At 46.2% G+C, this 21,257-nt stretch overlaps 1 protein-coding gene and 1 long non-coding RNA gene across 2 annotated transcripts in view; one reads left to right on the top strand and one right to left on the bottom strand.

Moving 5' to 3' along the window:
- Positions 1-21,257, bottom strand: part of LOC109284540 (uncharacterized) — a 39,093-nt gene that overhangs the window by 6,085 nt on the left and 11,751 nt on the right. The window contains exons 2-3 of the long non-coding RNA XR_002092034.2: positions 12,924-12,996; positions 5,776-5,962 (exon numbers count right to left, since the gene is read on the bottom strand). This is a non-coding gene — a long non-coding RNA (uncharacterized LOC109284540). The remainder of the gene's footprint in view (positions 1-5,775; positions 5,963-12,923; positions 12,997-21,257) is intronic.
- The window catches only part of WIF1 (WNT inhibitory factor 1), an 81,834-nt gene continuing 79,526 nt past the window's right edge, over positions 18,950-21,257 (top strand). Inside the window, exons 1-2 of the mRNA XM_006276396.3 lie at positions 18,950-19,185; positions 19,617-19,756. Of these exons, the coding sequence (XP_006276458.1) occupies positions 19,044-19,185; positions 19,617-19,756 (282 nt within the window). The 5' untranslated portion in view covers positions 18,950-19,043. The remainder of the gene's footprint in view (positions 19,186-19,616; positions 19,757-21,257) is intronic.

The following is a 21,257-nucleotide window of genomic DNA, read 5'->3' as shown; positions in this document are numbered from 1 at the left end:
CCCTCTGTTTGAAGCTGCTCCCTGGGAAGTTGAGAGAAGTGGGGCCAGAAGGAAGAGTACAAGCTAGAGGGTACCAACCTGGGCCAGGTTCAGTGAGATAGATACTGTTCTAAAAGGGAAGGACCCTGGATTCTGCCCTTGGCACCAGTTATGTTTCTTTAATGAACATGAAATGCCAGGTGCAGTGGATCAGCTTTAAGGGAATGGCTGAAGAGGGACCTGGACCTAGCCTGGAGCCTGGCAGTTAGAGCATTTTGCTGAAAGGGAGAAGATGAGGTGAGGGGAAGAACCTAAAACTCGCATTGCCTGCTCTGTGGGTAGGCATCTTATGAGGCTAAATGGGGAAGGGTTGTCTTCCTCCTGGCCGGTACACAAACAGAGAAATTCCCTTTTGCCACAGGGGCAAATAGAATCCTAAACTGTGTGTAAGTGCCTGGAAACTGCAGTTACACTTCTATTTAGACCCACAAAATGAAATAGGATTTGACTATAGGAGTGTTTACCATAGAAAGGACACAAGTATCTGTGGTCATAAGAAAAAATATATACAAGCAAATTAATGACTTAGAGCCATTAGATCAGAAATTAACAAGATTAAAAGGAGCCAAGATCGTTCTATGGAAATCAAGAATATCCAGAGTTGTTTTAATGCCTCTTCATAAATGTTTATCATTAAGTATATCTCATGCTTCAAGGCATAAACAACTCTCAGGTAAACTGCATGCATGTTGGACATCAAAATCCTACAATTGGCAGATATGGGGTTCTTACATCTTCCTCTGACCTGTCAATTACTGAGTCCTTGTGGGGGGAAACAGAGCTATTGCACAATGGATACTTATAACAGAACAGAATGGCAGTCAATGCCATACTCAATGTGAAGTGAATTAGCTCATTAACTGTTAATTGTTCCTCGACACTGTATTGCACTCTTGCAGCCAGGCCTACCATACAGGTTCCATTCTGAACACACATCTCTGTGCAGTTTCTGACAATGCAACATACTTGAGTGGTTGGACAAGCTGGAAAGGAGGGGGCAGCTCTTGGGAATCCCAACACAGCCCCCCAGTACCAAGCAACTCCTCTATTCCAATCTCCTGCCCTAATCCAGGTGTTCCTTGCCCTTTAGAGGAATCCAGGGAAACTCCAGGCATTGACCGCTGGAAGGCATGATGGTCTGGGTACTTTTGGCAGCAATGGAATTCCTACAAGGTAAGGGTTTTACTTGGAACCCTTAGCTGTATACCTGTGGACATTTTTTCCAGGGACCACTGTTAAACTGTTTCCAATCAGTGACATTCTTGGTATGGGTCAAGTCATGTCTATCCACACCCAAGCAAAGAGCCCCTCTCCCTTGCTGTTTTATCCCCAAAATGTCCCATTATCTTTTTCTGTGGTTCCTGCCTTTCAGAGACCTACAAGCCCATCTTGTCTTTCCCAAAATGCAAAGTCTTCTCCTACCTTCCTTGTGATCTTTGGTGGGGTTTCCTAGACTTAAAGGCACCAAGTAGTTTGCATCCCAATCTTCTTGCTATTATCACCTTTCCTCCTACATTAGCATAACAGCTCCTTTCTTTTGTCTGATTCTATGTATATTCCACCCTAACAAGGTTATCACTTTAGCAGCTCTCTCACTTTCTTTCTCTCTGCTCTGCTCTTTGTTCAGCCTTGTTGTTGCAGCATACATCACACAGGGACACCTCCAGAAGTCTCCCTACACCAGTGGGAGTTGACCTTTTTGGCGGGCATGCCACAAATTAGTTCTGTGCCCTCCCCTAGAGCAGCCTCTCTCACTCGGTGGGTCATCATGACTCATGATAACTCAAAAGTGGGTCACAAGAATATATGAAAGGGTTGCAAACAATCTTTAAAAATGGATTTTCCTTTAAAGGAGAAAAACGTAGGAAACGGTAGCTTTTCCCTTGCAGGCTGGCAGAGTTCCAACCTGCAAGGGGCTACTTGGGGCCCCCCATGCCTCACGCACCCCCACCCCTGCCTCATATACTCTGGGACTAGGGCCTGGAGGAGAGGGGCAGCAGGTTGGGAGTGAGGGGCACTGGGTTGTGACTGGCCATTGATGTTTACAGGTCCTGGTACAAAACAGTTGAGAGCCACTGCCCTAGCGTATGCTACACACAGAGCCTGCCCATGACAGGTTGGCCACCCCTGCCCTACACCATGAAAAATTAAAGTGTATGTCCTCCAGTATATCTTTGCAGACTGGGGTCATCTAAATATTGACCTCTTTGCAATTGTCTATGTTTTCTGAATTTCTCAATTTTGAACAGTCTAGCTCAGAGACATACAAACATTCTTGAGCTTTATCTGGGTAGATCTAGCAGCTGCTCTACCATCCCCCAATCAACAACCATCTTGTGCTCTCACATGTGGTAGCCCTGAAATTTCGAGGCTTACAGATTATTAGAGGCATTCCTACTATTAGAGACCCTGTTCTACAATGGACCCTGAAGCTAGTCCTTACAACTCTCAGGGGTCCACCTTTGGAGCCTATGGCAAGATGTTCATTGTTCCACCTCTATGAATGTGCTGTATTTGGTGGAAATGAGTTGGTGAGAGATCCCAGCTTGTGTAGCAGATCTTGCACGTGCTACTTTCTGCCCTGACAAGGCAGTCCTCAGGATCCACCCAAAATTCTTCCCTAAAGTGGTTTTCTTACTGGTCCTCTTTCTGAAAATTTACTTCTCAAGTAGAGTTTTCACTACATTTGCTCATAGTTAAGAGAGTATCAACCTACAATTTACAAAGGAATAAACCCTTTTATAAATCTCTGTGGCTTTTTGCAGCTGTAGCCAAGAGATCTGTGGCTTTTTGCAGCTGTAGCCAAAAGGCATAGCAATATCAGCCCAGAGATTATCCAGTCAGATATTAAGCTGTATTAAAATAAGCTACACAGCTGTTGAAGTAGAGCCACCCTCAATGATTCATGCCCATGCCACCTCCACAGCCTCAAATCTGCAGGTGTCAGTTACAGTATTGTCACTCCACTGTGCCAAAAATCATGAGACAAGTGTCTGTATGTGGGTGTATTTATGAAGGTGCGGGGGGCTGTAGGTGTGGGGGATTTGGAGTACAGGGAGGGAGGGCCCCTGCATACCCTGGCAGGATGTGAAGTACTGTGGGTCAGGAGTGAGAGGTAGCAGCATGGCTGGGGGGCAGCTGTGGCTTCGGAGTGAGGAGCTGACACAGACAGCACCCAGCTGGTAAATGGAGGGGAAGGGACGGTGGGGAGATCAAGGCCCCCCCCAGTGAGGAAGGGAGTGGGGCAGGAGCAGGGGCTGAGATGAATGGGGCCCCAGGGCCGGGCCAGATTGTCCAGAGGCACGGGGGTCAAGGGGAGGGCAGCAGTGCGCAGCCCCAGGGGAGGCATGGGGGGGTATTAGCCCCCCACGGGGCAGAAGTGGGCTGCCCACTGTGGTCTGGGGCTCTGTGCTCTGCTGCATTTGCCGTGGGAGCTCAGCTGCATGAAGCCATTGCTGCCTGCTGGGTGGGCAGAAGCATGGGGCAGGCTGGTCATGCGGCTTGTCTCCTGCCCGCCCAGTGGCAGAAAGCACACTGGCATCACATGACTGAGCTCCCAGGGAAAAGGCAGCAGGACACAGAGCCCCTGCCCACAGCAGGAATTCCACCTCTGCCCTGCGGGAGGCACGTTCCTCCATGCCTCCCCGGGGGTACACACTGCTAGAGGGAGCTGCAGCCCTCCCCTGCACATCTAGATGACCTGCCCTGGCCCCGGGGCCCCATTCACCCCAGCCCCTGCCCCACTCCCTCCCTGACTGCTGGGGCCCTTGATCTCCACACCCCGCCCTGTCCTTTCCCCTCACCCCTTCCCCTCCACAAACTTACCAGCTGGGAAAATCCGGAGATCTGAGGGTTCAATCAGGAGACTGCAAGTCAGACTTATTTTGACTTAGAAATCCTGAATTTCACAATGGTTTCACAACAGTTGGCATTACTGCAGTTATAGAAACATTTCAGAGTGGCTACCTGAGCTCATAGCTTTACAAAACATCACACCATTTTGGAGATGCTACATTCAGCAGGGTGGTCTTCTGCTAACTACAGACATTCAAAAAAACCAGGCCTGAACTGATTTGATCTTTGCAGGTTAGTCTAACCTGAGTAGATTGAACTGAGAAGCAAGCGAATAGATATCATTTTTGATTCTGGAAATGCAGTCACAGGCCTGCAGTGGCTCAGACTAGAAGTTGGGGGGCACTACAACAAGCCCCCATTTCCTTTGGCAGTGGCTGGAGGAAAGCTGAACTAAGGGGGGTGGAGGGGTGGCCAGGTCCCAGCAGGGTGCTGAGTATGATTAGGGAGGGGTTTAAACCTCCCCCACACACCCCACACAACCTTCATGGTCCCTAGCTGTGGTATACTTGGAGGGAGAAGGGGGAAACAGACCTTGCTAGGTTTTTCCACTGCTCACCACTCAAGCGAAGGGGGGCATAGCCAGACCCTGGCCCTTGACTGGCACACTGAGATAAAGGGGGGAAAGGAGAGGGGTTTAATTCCCCTTCCCTCCCCTTTCTTACTGGCACAAGTGCAGCAGCCCCTGTCAAGCTTCCCCTCCTCCCTGCCCCTTCACTACTTGAGCAGTGGGGGGCATTGCCAGATGCTGGCCCCGGGCCAGCCCCCTGAGGTAAAGAGGGGGAGGGAAGGGGGTTTAATCCCCCACTCTTTCCCCTCTCCCACTGGCACAGGCTAGAGTCCCGTGCTAGTGGGAGACAGGAAGGAGTGGGGATTAAACCCCCTCATCCCCTCTTTGCCTCAAGGGGCTGGTTTGGGGCCAGCATCTGGCCACACCCCCAGCCACTTGAGTGGCAAGCCAGATGGGGGAGCCTGAAAGGGGCTGCTGCACCCCTGCCAGGTAGACCCCGGCTGGAGTCCCATGCTGGTGAGAGAGGGGAGGGAGGGGGGATTAAACCTCCTCCCTCCCCCACTTTGCCTCAGGGGCCCAGCCCAGGGCTGGCATCTGGCTGCACCCCCACCCTCTACCACTTGAGTGGGTAGAGAGGTAGAAAACCCTGGCTGGAGCTGCCCTCTCCCCCCACTTGAGCAGGGATCAGGGTGGGGAGCAGAATGTGGCAGCCCCCCTCCCCATGCAGACATGGGCTGGGGTCCCATGGGCCATGAAGGGGGTTTAAACCCCTGTCCCTCCCCTCCACCTGAGCCTAATGGCCCTTACTTCCTTCACCGCTGCAGGGGGAGGGGAAGTCTGGCTGGGACTGCTCCACCCCTTCCAGACAGACTGGGTTGCATCCCCAGCCAGGTTTTCCACCCCCACCCCTTTGTCAACCAGCCCTCACTGCCCTGGCTAGAGAGCAGAGGGGCAGGGCCAACCCTGTTCTGCTGGAGCAGGCAGCCCAGCCCAGGGCTGCAAAGCATCCTGGGGTGCTGGGGGACTGTGATTTAATTTGAACTAGGAAGGGGTCTGGGATGGAGGTTCCATAAACTAGTTTGATCCAAATCAGTGAAGTCTGATACTACATTCAACCAGGTTTATCTTTAACCAGCTTCAGCTATTTTGAAACTGGTTTATGTGCACTGAACTTCTGTTCTGTTCCAGGTTTAAACCAGTTTCTGATCACTTAAACCCGTTTATGTGTAGCTTCTGTACCTAGCCCTAATGACGGTTCTCTTAGGGGGACTCTGACACCCAGCTCCAGATGTGTGAGACAGTGCTTTGGAGTTACCTACAAGTGAGACTGTGTATATGGACAAGTACATTAAGGAGAAAAAGAATTTACTTACCTGTACCTGGAGTTCTTTGAGATGTGTGACCACCCCACATTTTCATTCTGCCTTCCTTCCTTTCTTCCTTTGAGTTGAATGTAATATGGGACTCTGAGAGCAAATAGAGGATAAGCAAGAGGACATCTCTTTTTATTGCCTCAGCACAAGGAGACTTCAGTGGGCAGGCTTGGAATCCACATGGGTACTGGTAAGACAAAAAGTCTGTGCTCATAAGTTCCGGGGCTGAATACAACCACAAGTAGGAATGTGTATATTGATAATTTACCTTAAAGAGCTCCAGTTACTCGTGAGTAACTTCTTTTTCTATATATAATCAACAAGGCCCTGTCCCCGCAAAACCCTTCATACCGCACCACAAACCAATAAACTAGACTACTATTTACATTGCTTTTGATTCAATGCATTTTTTAAAAATGATTTTAAAGTTAAATTTGAAATTATGCCAAATAATTTAAAATACTTTTTGAAAATTATAAACTTCAAGCAGAACAGGCTTCTGAAATGTCAGGACACTGAACTAATGGGAGAAACTGGCTAAATACCTAAAGCTAGAGTTTGTTCAAGTGTTGAACCTGCTTCTGACAGCGGTGCCTTATCTGCAGGTGCAAAGAGAGTATTCTCCATTTCAGTTAAATGACTACTTCCTTCAAAGTCGAGAAACCAATGGGAAAAGCTTTTTGTCCTTTCCAAGCTATGATTCTATCTACATTCAATCTACAATGCAGTGCTAAACAGTGATACTTAAGACATATCTGCACAGTGCTCTACTCAGACTAATTTACCTAAAACACAAGAGTAAATTAGGTCAAGTGGAGCACCAATGCTAATACAGCTATATTATTTCTGGTACCCATGCAAGCTTGTTTTGAAGCTTGCATCAAAAGCTGCATCACTGCATTGTGCAGCATAGACACACCCTATAAATAAAAATATAGGCATGACAGGATATCATTCAGTAGTTCTAAAATAAGGACATGATGACCAGAAGTCATTTGTCCTGTTTATTAGATACAGATAATACTTACTTAGTGAGTCTGTTAATGTTTTTTGATACACATATTTCAGTACTTATGTTCCCAGCACAATTGAGAAACAAATTTAAAATGCTGTTTTCTGCTTCGTAATTCCACCATCCATAAGTGTGCTGGGATAATGGCTAATGAAGGGACTGTAGGAAGCAGAGCTTCTAAACAGAAAGCACTGATTACACAGGCAAAGCTTTGTGCCTGTGGGGATCAATGGCTGCTGTGCTGGTGGTGGCAGCAGTACAGATAGCTTCCGGTAACAGCAACAACTATTTTTGAGCCCAACCTACAAGGATGATACCTACGGCTTCAGTTTCGCCCCTTCCCCCAGTGTTAAGCTACTGACAGGTCAGCCACCCTCTTGCCCAACTCACACTCACTAAAACAGTCTCAGTGTGTTACAGCATAGCCAAGACGTCTTTCATACGTTAAGTACCTGGTCATTGCCTCTCAGTTGTGCTCTCTTGGTTCTCCAGCCCTCTGCTGTCTTGCTCCAGCAGCCTCGCTAACTCTGTCATACTCTGCAGTGTCTGATACCGTGCTCTGGCATCCTCTAGCCTTCTGCTCCAGCAGTTTCTGGCCCACCCTGTCAGCCTCTTTAAGGTGCTCTTTTCCTGCAGTATTCTTGGTTCTCTGCTAGGGGCTGACCACTGCATTCCCTGGTTTGGAGCACTAGCCCCTGTGGTTATACTGGGGGCATCTGCACGTGCATTCATGCACTTTTTCTAATGCACATTCAATTTAGTACCTCCAATATGAGATACTAAATAAATGCACATTAGGCTGTGCTTATGCGCAGTAGCAGAAACACATGCTTTGTAGGTGATGCTTAATATGCAGTAGCCTATTCTACTGCACATTAGCGTATTAGCATGTTTTTTTAGGCACCACTTTAACTCACAGTAGAATAGGCTACTGCACATTAAAGCACATGTGTAGATGTGTCTACTGTAACTAATTCTGCTTCTTGCTCTGGAGCTATTACAGTCCCTGGTGTAGACAGGCCCAGAAAGGAGTGCGCTAACAGCCTCAATATTACCCCATCACCCAAATAATAGAGGAAGGGAAACCCATTTTACTAGAGTCAGCACTTTTTTTTTGGAAAGTGCAAATGCAAAACAAGATAAAAAGTTATTTCAGTCAAGGTTTCTTGCTTGCTTATTAAATACATGATGAAAATCAGTGATTTATATTATTTTGATTTAAATCAGTCTGTTCTAGAAACCAAGAGAATCAACATGTTATCATGGGCAACCCAGAGTAGCATATTAACTACTTCACTGTAATTAACATCCTCATTCTTATCCTGAGGTAATAAAAACAGTGAGCTAACTCACACTTTGCACAAACTCGTGCCCACTGCTAAGGCAGTTATGCTGGAATATCTGTTTAAATACCAACAATCTCAACTGTGTCCATGAGTAGAAGCATCCAACGAATGTGTTCATTCTGCAGTCCTGAAATGCCCTCATTCCCTTCCTGTGAGCCAACATTTCCAAATACCTGCTACTCAGCTGCCAAAACCAGTAATTATTACCTGCCAGTTTTTATCATCTGATTCTGTTGTCATTATAAACATTTGCAGTAGTAAACTAAATAATATTAAAATAAACACAAGAGATTTTGGCATTGACTGTATTGCACATTTTCCAATTTATTCCATAGAAAATTTCATTTTTTAGTTTACTTAAGGCAAATAGAGGATTTCCAGGCAATGGCTACAAAGTGATTAGCAGCTAAGAGGCCTTGTGACAGGTTAAGTCCTCCTTGCCACAAAAGTCAAGCAAGAAGTCAGCCAACTTTGGCTAGGGGGGCTGCTACTACAAAGCACCAGCTATCAACACCTGATATACCACAAGTTTGCTTTGGAAAAACTCTTTAAATGGCACAAGATAAATTGCTCTTCATTCCCTTTGGTCTTTGGCCTTTCTGCCAAGATAAAAGGCAATAACTAATATAATCACAACTGTGACATGAGACCCACCCCTCCCAAGCTTCCCCCACCATGGTTCCCCACTTCTCCAGTCACCCCTACCTGCTACTTACCTGGCGCAGAGCCCAGTTCCAGGTCCCTGCAGCCTGCACTGCTGCTTGCTCTGCACACTTCAGTACTGGGGCAAGCGCCAGCCACTTTGGCTGTCTACCAGAGCATCTCTGTGGAGGACCTGAGCCTCCAGTTTCCTGCCCTGCTTTGTACCCCCGGGGTATTTTTTGATACCTAGATCTCCAGGTATCAAATTTTGACCCCGCACTGCAAAAATGCAACACAGAGAAATGTTTTTCTGTTCCCAGAGTGCTTCTCGCAGTGTCTCAAACTGGTTTGGGATGCTGCAAGAGGCACATGTGCGCTCATCTGGACATGTCCAAAGGGTACATACAGGCATTTAGGGAGGTTAGATCATGTAAAAAATGGTCACCCAACCTAACTTAGGTCCCCAGGTGAGAACCTTACATTTAAATCCCTAGTTAAGTCAATCTAAATGTGAATTGTACAGCACAACCCCAGTTGCTGGCCTCAACCCCAGAGCTGTGTTTGCCTTACCCCCTGCCCCTGGGCTATTTTTAGCCTCCTGTGGCCTCTCCACTACATGAACAACACCCCCCTGGGACCAACCAGCCCCTCCCTGGACTCCCCAACTCTCCAACCCACAAGCCACATCCAGTGCCAGTTTTACCAGCATTCACTGGTGCCAGGAACTAATTGAAGTCAGGATGGGGGGAGAGGTGTTTGGGATGGGGGGTTGGTTCACTGGGGGGGGGGGTGTTGTTCATCTTGGGGTGGGGAGTCAGGGGCTAAAAATAGCTCTTGGTCCCTGGGAAGTGGGGGGAAGAGCCCCCTCATCCTCCAAAGGCCCCCATGGAGCCTTGCTAGTCCCTGCTAGTTCCTCAATCCTGCCAAACCCTCCCTAACCCCACTAACCCCCTGTAGACCCCACTTCTTCCCCCAAACAGACCCTACTTGCCCCCCCCGACCTCCCTGATCTCCCCCAGAGTCTGCTTGCCCCCCACCAATCTACCCAAGTCCCCCCCACTACTTCCCCCATCCCAACTTATCTTATAACAGGTGACCATTTTTATTTCAGTCCAACCTCCCCCTAACCTCCCCAAATGTTGGTAGATATTCCAATATTGATTTTTTGGCACACTATAATCTAACTGTTTTTTGGGTTTTTTCTTCCTGCACACAACAGGTATTAATGACAACCTCTCCCTTTTGATGGGCCTTGACATCCAAGTAATTTGCTTTTTTCTGTTAATTGTTTGTCTGCTACCCCTGGGAATTTCCCTCTCCTTTCCATCTTTACAGTTCCACTCTTGGCTGTTTGCTTGCTTTCCTCCTCAGACCTGATGAAAAATTACTTGGATTGCATTTGAAAGCTTTCTAACTTTATTTCATCCATGCAACTGATCCAATAAAAAGACATCACCCCACAAAAACCCTTGCCTCTTGCACTAATATCAGAAAGTATTCTATCCAAAAAAAACAGGCTGGCTTCTGCCCATGCTGCTCCACAGATCACTTGCTATCTGTAGCATAAGATATTAAGTCAGCCTCTGTGACAGGGGGTCAGGTCAGGACTGGGTCGCCATATCAGCCCACCTGCCTGTCTCTGGGCTAACTGCCTGCCTTCTTCTCCTGCCATGCCTTGATGGTAATAATTAAGATATCAGGTAGGAGGCTGCCTATTTACTTGCCCTGGTGATAAGGGCATTACACACGGCTCCAACCTTCTCTTACCATGTCCCATGCCTCACAAATGGCATCCCAGGCAGCCAAGCTCTCTTCTCCCTCTCAGCAACTTTCTCCCGCTCAGCTGTGGTCCCCTCTCTGGGACTTTCTGCCACACAGGCCCTGGCCCCGCCTTCACCAGCCAGTCAGAGCCCATGCCCCTGGCTCTGTATATCCCTCACAGTGGGCCCCTGGCCCTTTTGACCCCCCAGGTCCTGACCCCAGCATTGAACAGTTTGAGGATCCATCCAGTCAGGTTAAACTCAGGCTTGCCTTCTCTTCCTCACTACACTGCCCCCTTACTAAAGTTCTCTATCATTTGAGCCTCAACCCTTTCAATCTCTACTCAACTCTGGGCTCCCTGCCCATCCTAACTTATCTCATGCTCCCTGCCTATAACAACTCTGTTCCAGGCTCCCTGCCTGTCAGCTCAGCTCCAGGGTCTCAGTTATGGGGTTATAAGGTGTCCCCATCCACCTTTTACTGGGGAGATGACTGGCCCGGCATTTCTCAGGACTACCCCACCAGACCATCCTGCCCCTGCAGGGTGCAGGTTTCAGTCATACCCAGGACCTAGGGCCTCCTCCTTCCCCATAGCCTCTGCCCATATACCTCTAAGATGTTCCAAGCAGCAGCTCAGCCAGCTGTTGTAATTCCGGCTGCCAGCAGCAAACTGCTGCCCCAGCTCTGCGGGCCTGCGTTAAAATGGAGGCTGCTCCACCCCCTCCTCCAATCCCAGGCTCTCCTGGAGTCATGCAACTGCCTGATTAAGGCTAGCCCACACCTGCAGGCTGCCCTGCTGCCTGCTGTCAAACCTTATAGTGGCAGGCACCGAAGATACTCTGCCACAGCCTCCAAAGCAAAGAAAAAGTACAGGGCAGTATTCATTGGTCTTACTGTAGCTTATGATACTGTATGGAACTACTGTTTGATACTGAAGCTCAAATATTACTTATAGATCCTCAGTTTGTACACTTTTTTAAAGAATGCCCCTGCTGGCATCCATGCATCTTGAAGAAAGAACCTGATTAATATGCAGGCAGAACAGTAGCCAGACCTAGGGCTGGGGGGGGGGGGGGGGGGGGGGCTGGGGGGGGAGAACTGGGGGAATAATTTAGAACAAGGGACCTAGCGGAAAGGGTGGAACCTGAGATTGTTTGGGAAAAAGGAGGTTTGTCAGGGAAATGACAGATGGGGGAGACAGAAGAACTGAGATGGATAAACTGGAGGCAACTGGAACTAGCAGGACATGAAGACTGGGTTCAGAAATCAGTGGGGGGAGAAAAAGGATGTGGGAGGAGACAGATTTAGCAGTGATTGAAGGCACAGGGTAAAGAGCCTGAAACAGAGTCAAATGAAGTGAGACCACCAAGATTTTATTTGGGAGCCAATAAGGATGAGCAACTCGAGGCAAAGCCAGAGACAGATTGAGGAGATCAGCAGAGGACTGGGACTAGCTGGGCAAAGAAACTGGGGAGCAAGAGAAACAGGGAAGAGATGTTTGACAAATTACTAGACGAAAGGCATGGGCAAGGGATGAGGAGTCACTGGGGGTTAGATCTTGGTCTGTGCTAGCAACAGATTATGGGGGCTAGGACAAAAGATGTCAAGATTGGTGAACATGAGCAAGAGTTTGTGTCCCCCTGAAACCACACTCCCCTCCAGAGCCTGGAATGGGAAGTGGAGGGACTCAAGGTTACTGAGTCTCACTATTCCCTTTCTTTCAGCAAAGATCTGTGAAATTGACTGGTCAATTAACTTATTCTCTTCTAGTGCTGGTCCAAATAGAGGATGACAGCTTACTACTGCTCTCAGTTACATCGCTTGAGAGACAGAGGTCTATGCAACCTACCAAAAAGATCCAGCCCTGCTGATAAATCACAAGAGTGTTAATATTACGACAGACGATAGAAACTATTTTTCCCCAGCTTGGTTCCTCATAAAGCTAGGAAAATGCATGTGCCACACATACACATGTATGCACACACTACATTAAAAACAATCATTGTCACAGCATAGGGTCCCCAGGAATGGCTGTGACACCCCTAGGGCTCTGTGACTGTGCCAATCTTGTTAAACTGCTGCCATGGTAACCTGCACCTGTGGGGTTTCTGTCTGGCTCTTAGGGCCCTCTCTCTAGGTAGTTTCTGCTCTTAAAGGAGCAGACATCTTAGTGCCATGAGACAATCATTTAGAACATGGCAAAGCTCAGCACTCCAAAATTAAGAAGTACCTAGAATTAAGAATGAGATTTCTTAGTCCTATGCAATCGTAGTTTGATTCCCTTCTCTCTGTGCACTGTGATAGTGTCTTTAATTACATGATTATATATTATTTTTTTCTCACAAGATCCTTGTGCAGTGCATAGAATGGATGATGATAATGAGTACCTGGTTAGTATTTTATTTTCTCCTCATTGTTCAAGGAACACCCAGGCCTTCTCTGCTGCATTCTATTTCAACTCTGCAATGAAGACAGAATTATATATATTTCCTTAGGAGTTTTCTGTGGCACTCATCACTGCAGCATGTGAGTGCCTTACATATATCCATTACTCAATTTTCATACCACCTTTGAGAGATGAGTCACTTATCATTACCTCCATTACAGATTGCAAACTGAGGCATAAAGAAATTAAGCTCAAAAGCATCCCCTACTTACCTACAGAACGTCATATATTCAAAGGACAGCTCTTACTGAGATCTGCACTTTTGCACAATAGATTTTAAAAGAATACAAGAAAAACATTTCTAAACCAAAATTAAAAGTATTTTGATCAAAAAAATATTGAAACAGGGCATTTTGAGACTTTCCCGTCTTTTTTAAATATATGTATCTCAATGGATATAATCTCTTGGCTGTACCAACCAGATTCCACTTTTAACATCTAATTTTAAACTCGTTTATAATGTTAAATTGGCTCTTTTAATTCTTTTTCATTTCTTTAATAGGGTTAAGATTCTTTGTATTTTTGTGGGGTTATAAAAGTGCTAAATGCATTTCAGATTTTTTTAACACTATTTTTGAATTTTGGGGAACAGGAATAAGAGTACTAGCAAGAAAATCTGTAAAGTGATGAAGGACTATTATTTTCTGATGCCTCAGACCCAGAGATTATATAAATTTAACTGGTTTGTGATTCAGAACATCCACAAAAGCTTAATCTGCCTATACATTTAGCAGATTGGACAACAGAGCCCATCGTAGATAAAGGCTTTTGTCAGTGCTCTAGTATGGCCTGAATTATAATTGCTTGCTCTGTTAAATTCACGGCAACTATCTCCCTGAATCCAATGGTTCTTTGTCTGCACTTGTTAAAAGGCATTACTTACAGTGACATCTATTTGAATTAGCTTCTATTTGATAGCTGAAGAAATGTCCATAAAATAGCAGGTTTCTTGTTTTCACAAATGTTTTGGTCATACCTTCTTGATGAAGAAGCCTAACTAATATTGTTTTTTGAACTATGCAATAACAGAAATATTGCGTTGACATCTATTTTCTGTCTTTCTGGACAGTATCACATAAGCAAATGGAGCAACTGGCAAAAATCAGTGAACAAGTTCACTATTATCAACACTGCTAAATAGTTTAGGAATGCTGCTATGTCTTGGGATGCTCGTGGGTGTTGCAGCTAAGGGCAATTTTTCCTTCTGGATCTCATGAGAAATGCTTTTTTTTTTTTTTTTAAGTTTGCCTTACCACAAATATCCATGTTTTGGTCACCTCACCACAGATTACTATAAAGTACTAATACCTTTTGAGACCCCTGAAAAATTTAAGTTGGCACAAAATGCAGCCACCTGTTCATTAATACAAGTTTCACACTGGAAACACATTGTGTCAGCACTCCAGAATTTTCATTAAATTTCTGAGTACAAGTTAAAGTGTTTGTGTTAACCTATATAAATCAAAATAATTTGGCTCCTGAATACCTGGGGCATTGCTGGAAGGCTACTGCTCTAATTTGTGCCAGCTTGGGCCTCTTCTCTTCCCTGTCCCAGAAACTCATATCATTAAACAATAGAATCAAATGCACATACATCAACCAGCTAACAATGGAAAAGGACACTGAGGGGAAAAAAAAGAAAAGTACCATAGGTACAGAAAGATCATTTATCTTGCTGTCTGATTTGAAGCTCACAAAAAAAAGAAAGCATGTATCCTGAATGAATAAATACTCTGAAAATGTTATTGGCATTGGGATTAGGGGAGAAATGTTCAGCATACTAGGACAAAGTAATAGGTTGGTAGCATGACTGCCTACAGAGACACTATCCAGGGAAAAGAGGTTGTAGATGTGACCGGGATGGTGTCATACGCAGAGGAGGTACTGCCATCATTCTTAAAAAATCATAAGCAAGGTTCTGTTAAAATAGATAACGCAATCATACTCTCTCTCTCTTTTGTTTCAGTTTCTGAAGGATTATTTGACTGACTTTCTTTTATGAAACTTTTGGAAAACATTTACTTCTTCAGCAACTAGCTATTGATCACATCAACCCCTAGAGGGCCACCTTGCATTGAGAGCCTGCAAGAAGAAACCATTAGGAATGCTTTTGATACATTTTTTTACAGCAGCACATCAGTGCACATACCTGGTAAAAATTAAAATTATTTGAAAATGTAGGAGATGATAGCTTTGAAAGATCAACATTAAATGATGATTCTGTCTGTATATAAACAGATAAAGAATAAGCGTAGAAGATGATACATTATTCAGAGTTTAATGATTTCAAATGTAACATAGTACATTGGGTTTATTTATCTTTATTCTGAAAATACCTTGCAAGGATGTAAAACTAAGTGAAAGATTAAGGCTACAAGTACAGTCCTTAGATTTGACTCTTAAAACTATATCTATTTGTAGAGATAGTCAAGTGATTAGGGCACTGGAGAATTCAGTTAAACTTTCTGCCCTGTCGTACACTTTTCATATCAGTCTGGGCAAGTGACTTAGCCTCTCAGTGTCTCAGTTCCTTATCTAGAAAATAGTAATAATACTACTCCAGCATGTAGAATAAAAGAATAAAAACCAGTATATTGAAATATTATGAGATGCTTGGAACTATAGTGATGGTAGCCATACATATAAGTAACCTATCTGCTTTCAGCTGAGCTGCTAACATCAGTTACAGGGAACACTCTGCTTCAGAATAACAACATATATATTGTCTTGACAACTTTAAAAAAAAGAACCCATGCAAACAACAAAAACAGAAATGAAAGGAATGTGAACACTGTAACACAGATTTTTACTGGATTAGAGAAGTGGTCCATCTACTCTATTGTCAGATGCTTCAGAAGGAGCTACAAGGAACCCAGAGTAGACAGACATAGAATGACTTGTGCTCAGTGAAAGCCTCCTCTTTACTTCCTTTAAGTTTGAGCTTGGTTTATACACTGAAGCATCAATCTTGGGGATTTAACTATTATATAACTGTATTATATGTAGGACATTAAAAAGAAAGGTTAAATTCACAACTCCATATGTTTTGCTAAATGTCTTTGTAACAGCAGATCCAGAAAAAGGCAATCATGTCAATCCCAAGAAAGCTAGTGTCTTGAGGCACAACTGATTTGTATTTTTTTTTTGTGACTTTATAGATTCAGTTTTGAGGGCATGTTTAAAACTACTACTACCTATGCAGATGGCTGGAAAATGTATTAACTCAGAAAAATACTAAAAGCATCATTTCCCCACCCTGCCCCCAAAAATGTATAGGTGGAAACCTTGGGTTGTTTTTGGTTTTTTTACACAACCCCCACAAAATTCAGAATTCAGTCCTTAAAAACCAATAATGAAAACAGAGCTTCACTTCCATCTTTTCTATTGAATTAAAAAGCTGACAATTTAGAAAGAAACTATCCTAATTTAAAATGTTTCCTTAGTAACAGAATAATTGGCCGATGTATCTTTGGTACTTAATTAATTGTTAGGTAACTCTGGGGTTTTTCCGAAGCATTCCTGCCACGCCAGATGATGCAGGAGTGTGAGTTGAGGCCTGATCACTCCTTAAAGCAGCCATGTTCATCTGGGACCCTGGGGATGCCTTGAGATCCTTTCAAGGGTGATGCAGCCAGGATTTTGGGGGGCAATCGCTTTCATGGGACATGGTGCCCTGCGGGGATAGAGGGTGACCAGCATCATCTTGAAGCACCCCTGGGGCTCCAAGGTCATCTGAAGACAGACTTTCCCCTGGGAAGCTAGTCTCACTCTATACCAGCTCCACAGTTGATCCAGGACCAGATCTCCCCACCCCACAGACATCCTTGCCTGAAGCAGGAGCCTGGCATTGCCCCTTGAAGTTAGCTGCTAAAAGCCCCCAGCTCCTGGCATTGGCCCTTGAAGTTAGCTGTGAGATGCCGGCAGACATGAGGGGTGCAAACAGGATTTCCAAAGATCTACCCAGAGATTCCCAGGGGGAATCACAGTGGCGGGACCAATTTAACCCTTTAGTGGGCCCTAGGCCGAGGTGGGCAATTATTTTGGGAGGAGGACCACTTACCCAGTTTTGGCAGGCTGTCGAGGGCCGCATGGGTAGCCTTGCCCCTTGACAGGTACCCTGCCCTGGTCACCATCTTGAGACCAGTGTCCCAATGTCTTGGGACCAATGTCCCAGGGCCAGCACCAGTGGGGCCCAAAGCAGGGCACAGGCTGGCAGGGGTCTGTGGAGCCGGGCTGTGCTGCACCAGCAGGGAGAGTGGGGGAGCTGGCCTGGCTCCATAGAGCTCCTGCCACCCTGTTCTGGGCCCTGCCGGCACTGGCCTCGGGACACCGATGCAGGCCCTGCGCTCCCGCTTGCTCCCCGCCCGCTCACTCCCAGTGCCCCCAGTCCCGTGGTACAGGCAGGGGGCAGTGCACAGCCCCGACCCCCTGGTTGGTGGCAGGGAAGAAGCTGGTGCTGAACTTGGGGAAAAGCAGCCCCTCACTCGCCTTGTGGCCGGCGCTTCCTGCTGCAGCCGCTCGTAGCCCGTGCGGGGCTGTCTAGAGCAGGCACAGGCAGACCCAGGCTGGCTGTGAGTGGCTGCAGTGTGGGGTGCCGGCCATGGGGCTTTCCCCCCGCCTCATGCTCAGCTTTTCTCTGGGTCACTTTTCCCTGGGCTCCTTCCCTGCCTGGGGTCCCCCCCTTACCTGAGGTTCCAGCGTGGGGCAGCCACGTGGTCCCAGGCCAGAAGCCCTGGCTGGGACTTCTGGCTGGGGGGGCGGGGCCGGGCGGGCTCTGCTGTTGTGGGAGCCCACCGGGCTTTCCCTGGGTCCTACTGCCCTTAGTTCCTGTCATTTTTGACTGGAACCAAGGGTAGATGAATATTAATTTTCTAAATTTTTAGGGGCCCCGCAGGCCAGATAGAATGGCCTCATGGGCCAGATCCAGCCCGTGGGCCATATTTTGCCCACCCTGCCCTAGACAAACAAACTCATGGGCCCCTACTTAATGCTGTATATTTATATTACTTTGTTTGCACTTAATAATCATAATATGTAAAATAAGCACAACTGGGCCCCTTCTTCACTTAGGGCTAGGGTTGCCAACTCTCTTTGAATCTATTCCGGGAGGTTTCACCACATGATGTAATGACAGTTATAACTTGACATCAGGAAGGCAAAGGCACATTACTATTACATTTTAAAAATCCACTGGCCTACTGTCTGAATCGGATTTAACATGTAATATTTATTGGAATGAATAAATGCCCTAACACAGGGGTGGACAAAATGTGGCCCGGGGGCCGGATGCGGCTCGTCAGGCCATTCTATCCAGCCCACGGGGCTCCTAAAAAATTTAGAAAATTAATATTAATCTGCCCTGGGCTGCCTGTCATGCAGCCCTCAATGGCTTGCCACAATTCAGTAAGCAGCCCTCTGCCCAAAATAATTGCCTGCCCCTGACCTAGCAGGTATCTCCCAGGTGACTCTCAGCAGTCTCCAGGAGATTTCTTTCTAATTCCTGGAGACTCCAAGGCAATCCTGGTGGGCTGGCACCCCCACGTAGGGGCCCAGGCATGGGTGTAGTTTGCCTGTGCATTGAAGCAGCCAAACCATGCTGACCTGCTGGGGCTTGTTGGGGCAAAAAAAAAAAAAAAAAAAAGAGGCTGTATTGGATTTTGGTGGGGTAAACGGGAAGGAGGGAAAGCTAGGAGCCTGAGCCTGAGGCAGGCAAGGTGGTTCTTTGGCTAGAGGTGAGGGCTTTCATTAGCCCAAAGATGAAATGATCGAATCAATGATACGTATCAGACGAAAGATTTCCCCTTTGCCCGAAGCCCCCGCCTGCCTAACCCGGCTACAACCAAGACCCCGAGTGTAGGGGGTCGCGACCCGCCGGCTCCATCCACGCCCAGGCTCCCTTCTCGTAGCTGAGCCCCGCCCCGCCCCGCCCCGCCCCGCCAGGAGGCGAGCCCGGCCGGCCCGGCCCGGCCCCAAGGCGTGCGGTTGCGGAGCTGGAGCGGGAGCGGGAGCCGGGCTCGGGCAGCGCAGTGCCCAGGGCTCTCCGGCGCGAGCGAGCGGCAGCATGGCCCGGCCGAGCGCCCTGCGGGCCGCGCTCCGGCTCTGCAGCATCCTGAGCCTCCTGAGCCTGGCGGCGCCGGCGGAGCAGCCGCAGGAAGACGCGCTCTACATGTGGATCGATGCCCACCAGGCGCGAGTCCTCATAGGTGAGCCCCGGGCTGCGAGACCCGCGGGTCACCGCTCGGCGGGCACCTCCCGCGACCTGCGGCTGACTTCCAGGGGCAGCGCCAGGCTGCGGCTGCAGGCGAGGGGATCTGGCCCTGGACCACCTGGCATAGAGCTTCCCGAGGCAAAGCCCTGTGCTGAGGTGACCTGGGAGCCCCAGGAGCGCGTCAAGGTGATGCTGGCCATCCTCTAGAGACCGCCCCCCTCCAATCCTGGCTGCAGCTCTCGCCTGCTTCAGGCATTTGCAATCTTGCTTTGGCTTGATAAGAAAGGGAAAGTTATCTGGCAGCTAGATGCCGCTGAGAATAAAAAGTGGTCTCCAGAATAAATATTTGTGTTTTAACCAGTGTTAAAATCCTGCTTTGTTTTTTCTTCTCTTCCCAATTCATCACCTTTTTTGTTATTTTTGCAGGCTTTGAAGAGGATATTCTGATCGTTTCTGAGGGGAAAATGGCCCCATTCACTCATGATTTCAGAAAAGCTCAGCAGAGGATGCCAGCTATTCCTGTCAATATCCACTCCATGAATTTTACCTGGCAAGCAACAGGACGGGTAGGTACAGACTGAGACTGGAAGAAGAAAAAAAGCCCTCTTTACATCTAGCAGAGGCAAATATTTAGTTTTTAGAATACTTCAGGAAGCTCTTTCTAACCTGCTCTCAAAAGACCTTAAAGAAATGGCCCCTTGATTTCAAATCACTTGACATCTGAATTATTAATACATTATTTGGACAGCATAGCAAATGTATATAGTTCTTTAAAAATGTAAAGTGAGATACTGTCCCCAATCCAAAGTGTTACAATGTAATCCAGACAACACCAAATACAGGGTAAAAAAGGAAGTCAGAGGATATAGAGACCATATTGACATGGAAATAAACTTAAGGAAAAATCTTGGAAGGAATAGGTTTTAGAGAGACAAGTGGGCTTTCTTGCCAGATGATAACCTAAGGACATAAAGACCAACAAAATGATCAACATAATTAAGCAATACAAGCTCATGAGGAAGATATTAGCTTGCCTTAATTAAAATGAAAAGATTCAAGCCAGTAATCCACTAAGTGGATGCAGTTTTAACTCTTTTTAAAATGCATAAGGTTTTTGTGAGAAATCTCTACTCTGGATTCTTTGTTGCACGCACACTTAAAATTTTAATACATATAAATGTATTAAAATAATATACTCCTGCTAAATTGACTTATTTTTAATAAATATGGTATCAAAACTATCCCAAACCATTATGACTACAACATCACTCCAGTAGCATCAAAACTATGCAACCCAGAAATCTTTTGAGCCTTCAATTGTCTATTTGAATTCTTTTACTGAAAAGATAAGCATGCATGATATATTTCCCTGAACAAACACATGCGTAATTTGATTCACTGACAACATATTTTTAATTTGCATAAGGCTGTATCATGTTAGTCTAAGTTGTGGGTACAGAAACATTCAGTTCACCATAAAGATTTTGGAAAAAAGAATTGTTTTTCAAGAGTAGTCTATGGTTTTTAGACAATAGAATGCTTGGGAAAAAGGGAACCATGTCATCTTTAAAATATGTGGTGAAAATTGGTTATATAATTCACTTAACTGTATGTATTTTCAGTTATGTAAATATGTATTATACAAAATTATGGTTATGGTTCAGGAAGTCTCTTACAGCAACAACTGTATACTTCCTTCTCAGTGCCGCCTCATCTTTCCTGTATTTACCCCCATCATGTGTTTTAGCAGCATGGCTATCCCCATTTCACAAAGGGGTACTGAGGCATAAAGGTTAAATGACTTTGCTGATATGTCACAGGGATTTGTTCCTATATATGGTGTTATAGAGAAAACAACAGTTAGGCCCAAGAAGTTGGTATTTAAGCAACTAGAAGTAGTTAGTGTGTCTCAGAGTTGTACTTCCTGTTCCATTTCTCTATCCCTCTCATCTCTTACTGCTGTCAATGAAGAAAAAATGTTCTTGCATCCAGTAAGACTAAGAAGTCTGAGACAGCCTAATTTTTTAGGATTTGAAGAGGATATCCTGATTGCTTCTGAGGGGAAAA

The sequence above is a fragment of the Alligator mississippiensis genome, chromosome 4, assembly GCF_030867095.1.
Source record: "Alligator mississippiensis isolate rAllMis1 chromosome 4, rAllMis1, whole genome shotgun sequence".
Taxonomy (NCBI): domain Eukaryota; kingdom Metazoa; phylum Chordata; order Crocodylia; family Alligatoridae; genus Alligator; species Alligator mississippiensis.
This window is presented reverse-complemented; position numbering and strand designations above follow the sequence as displayed.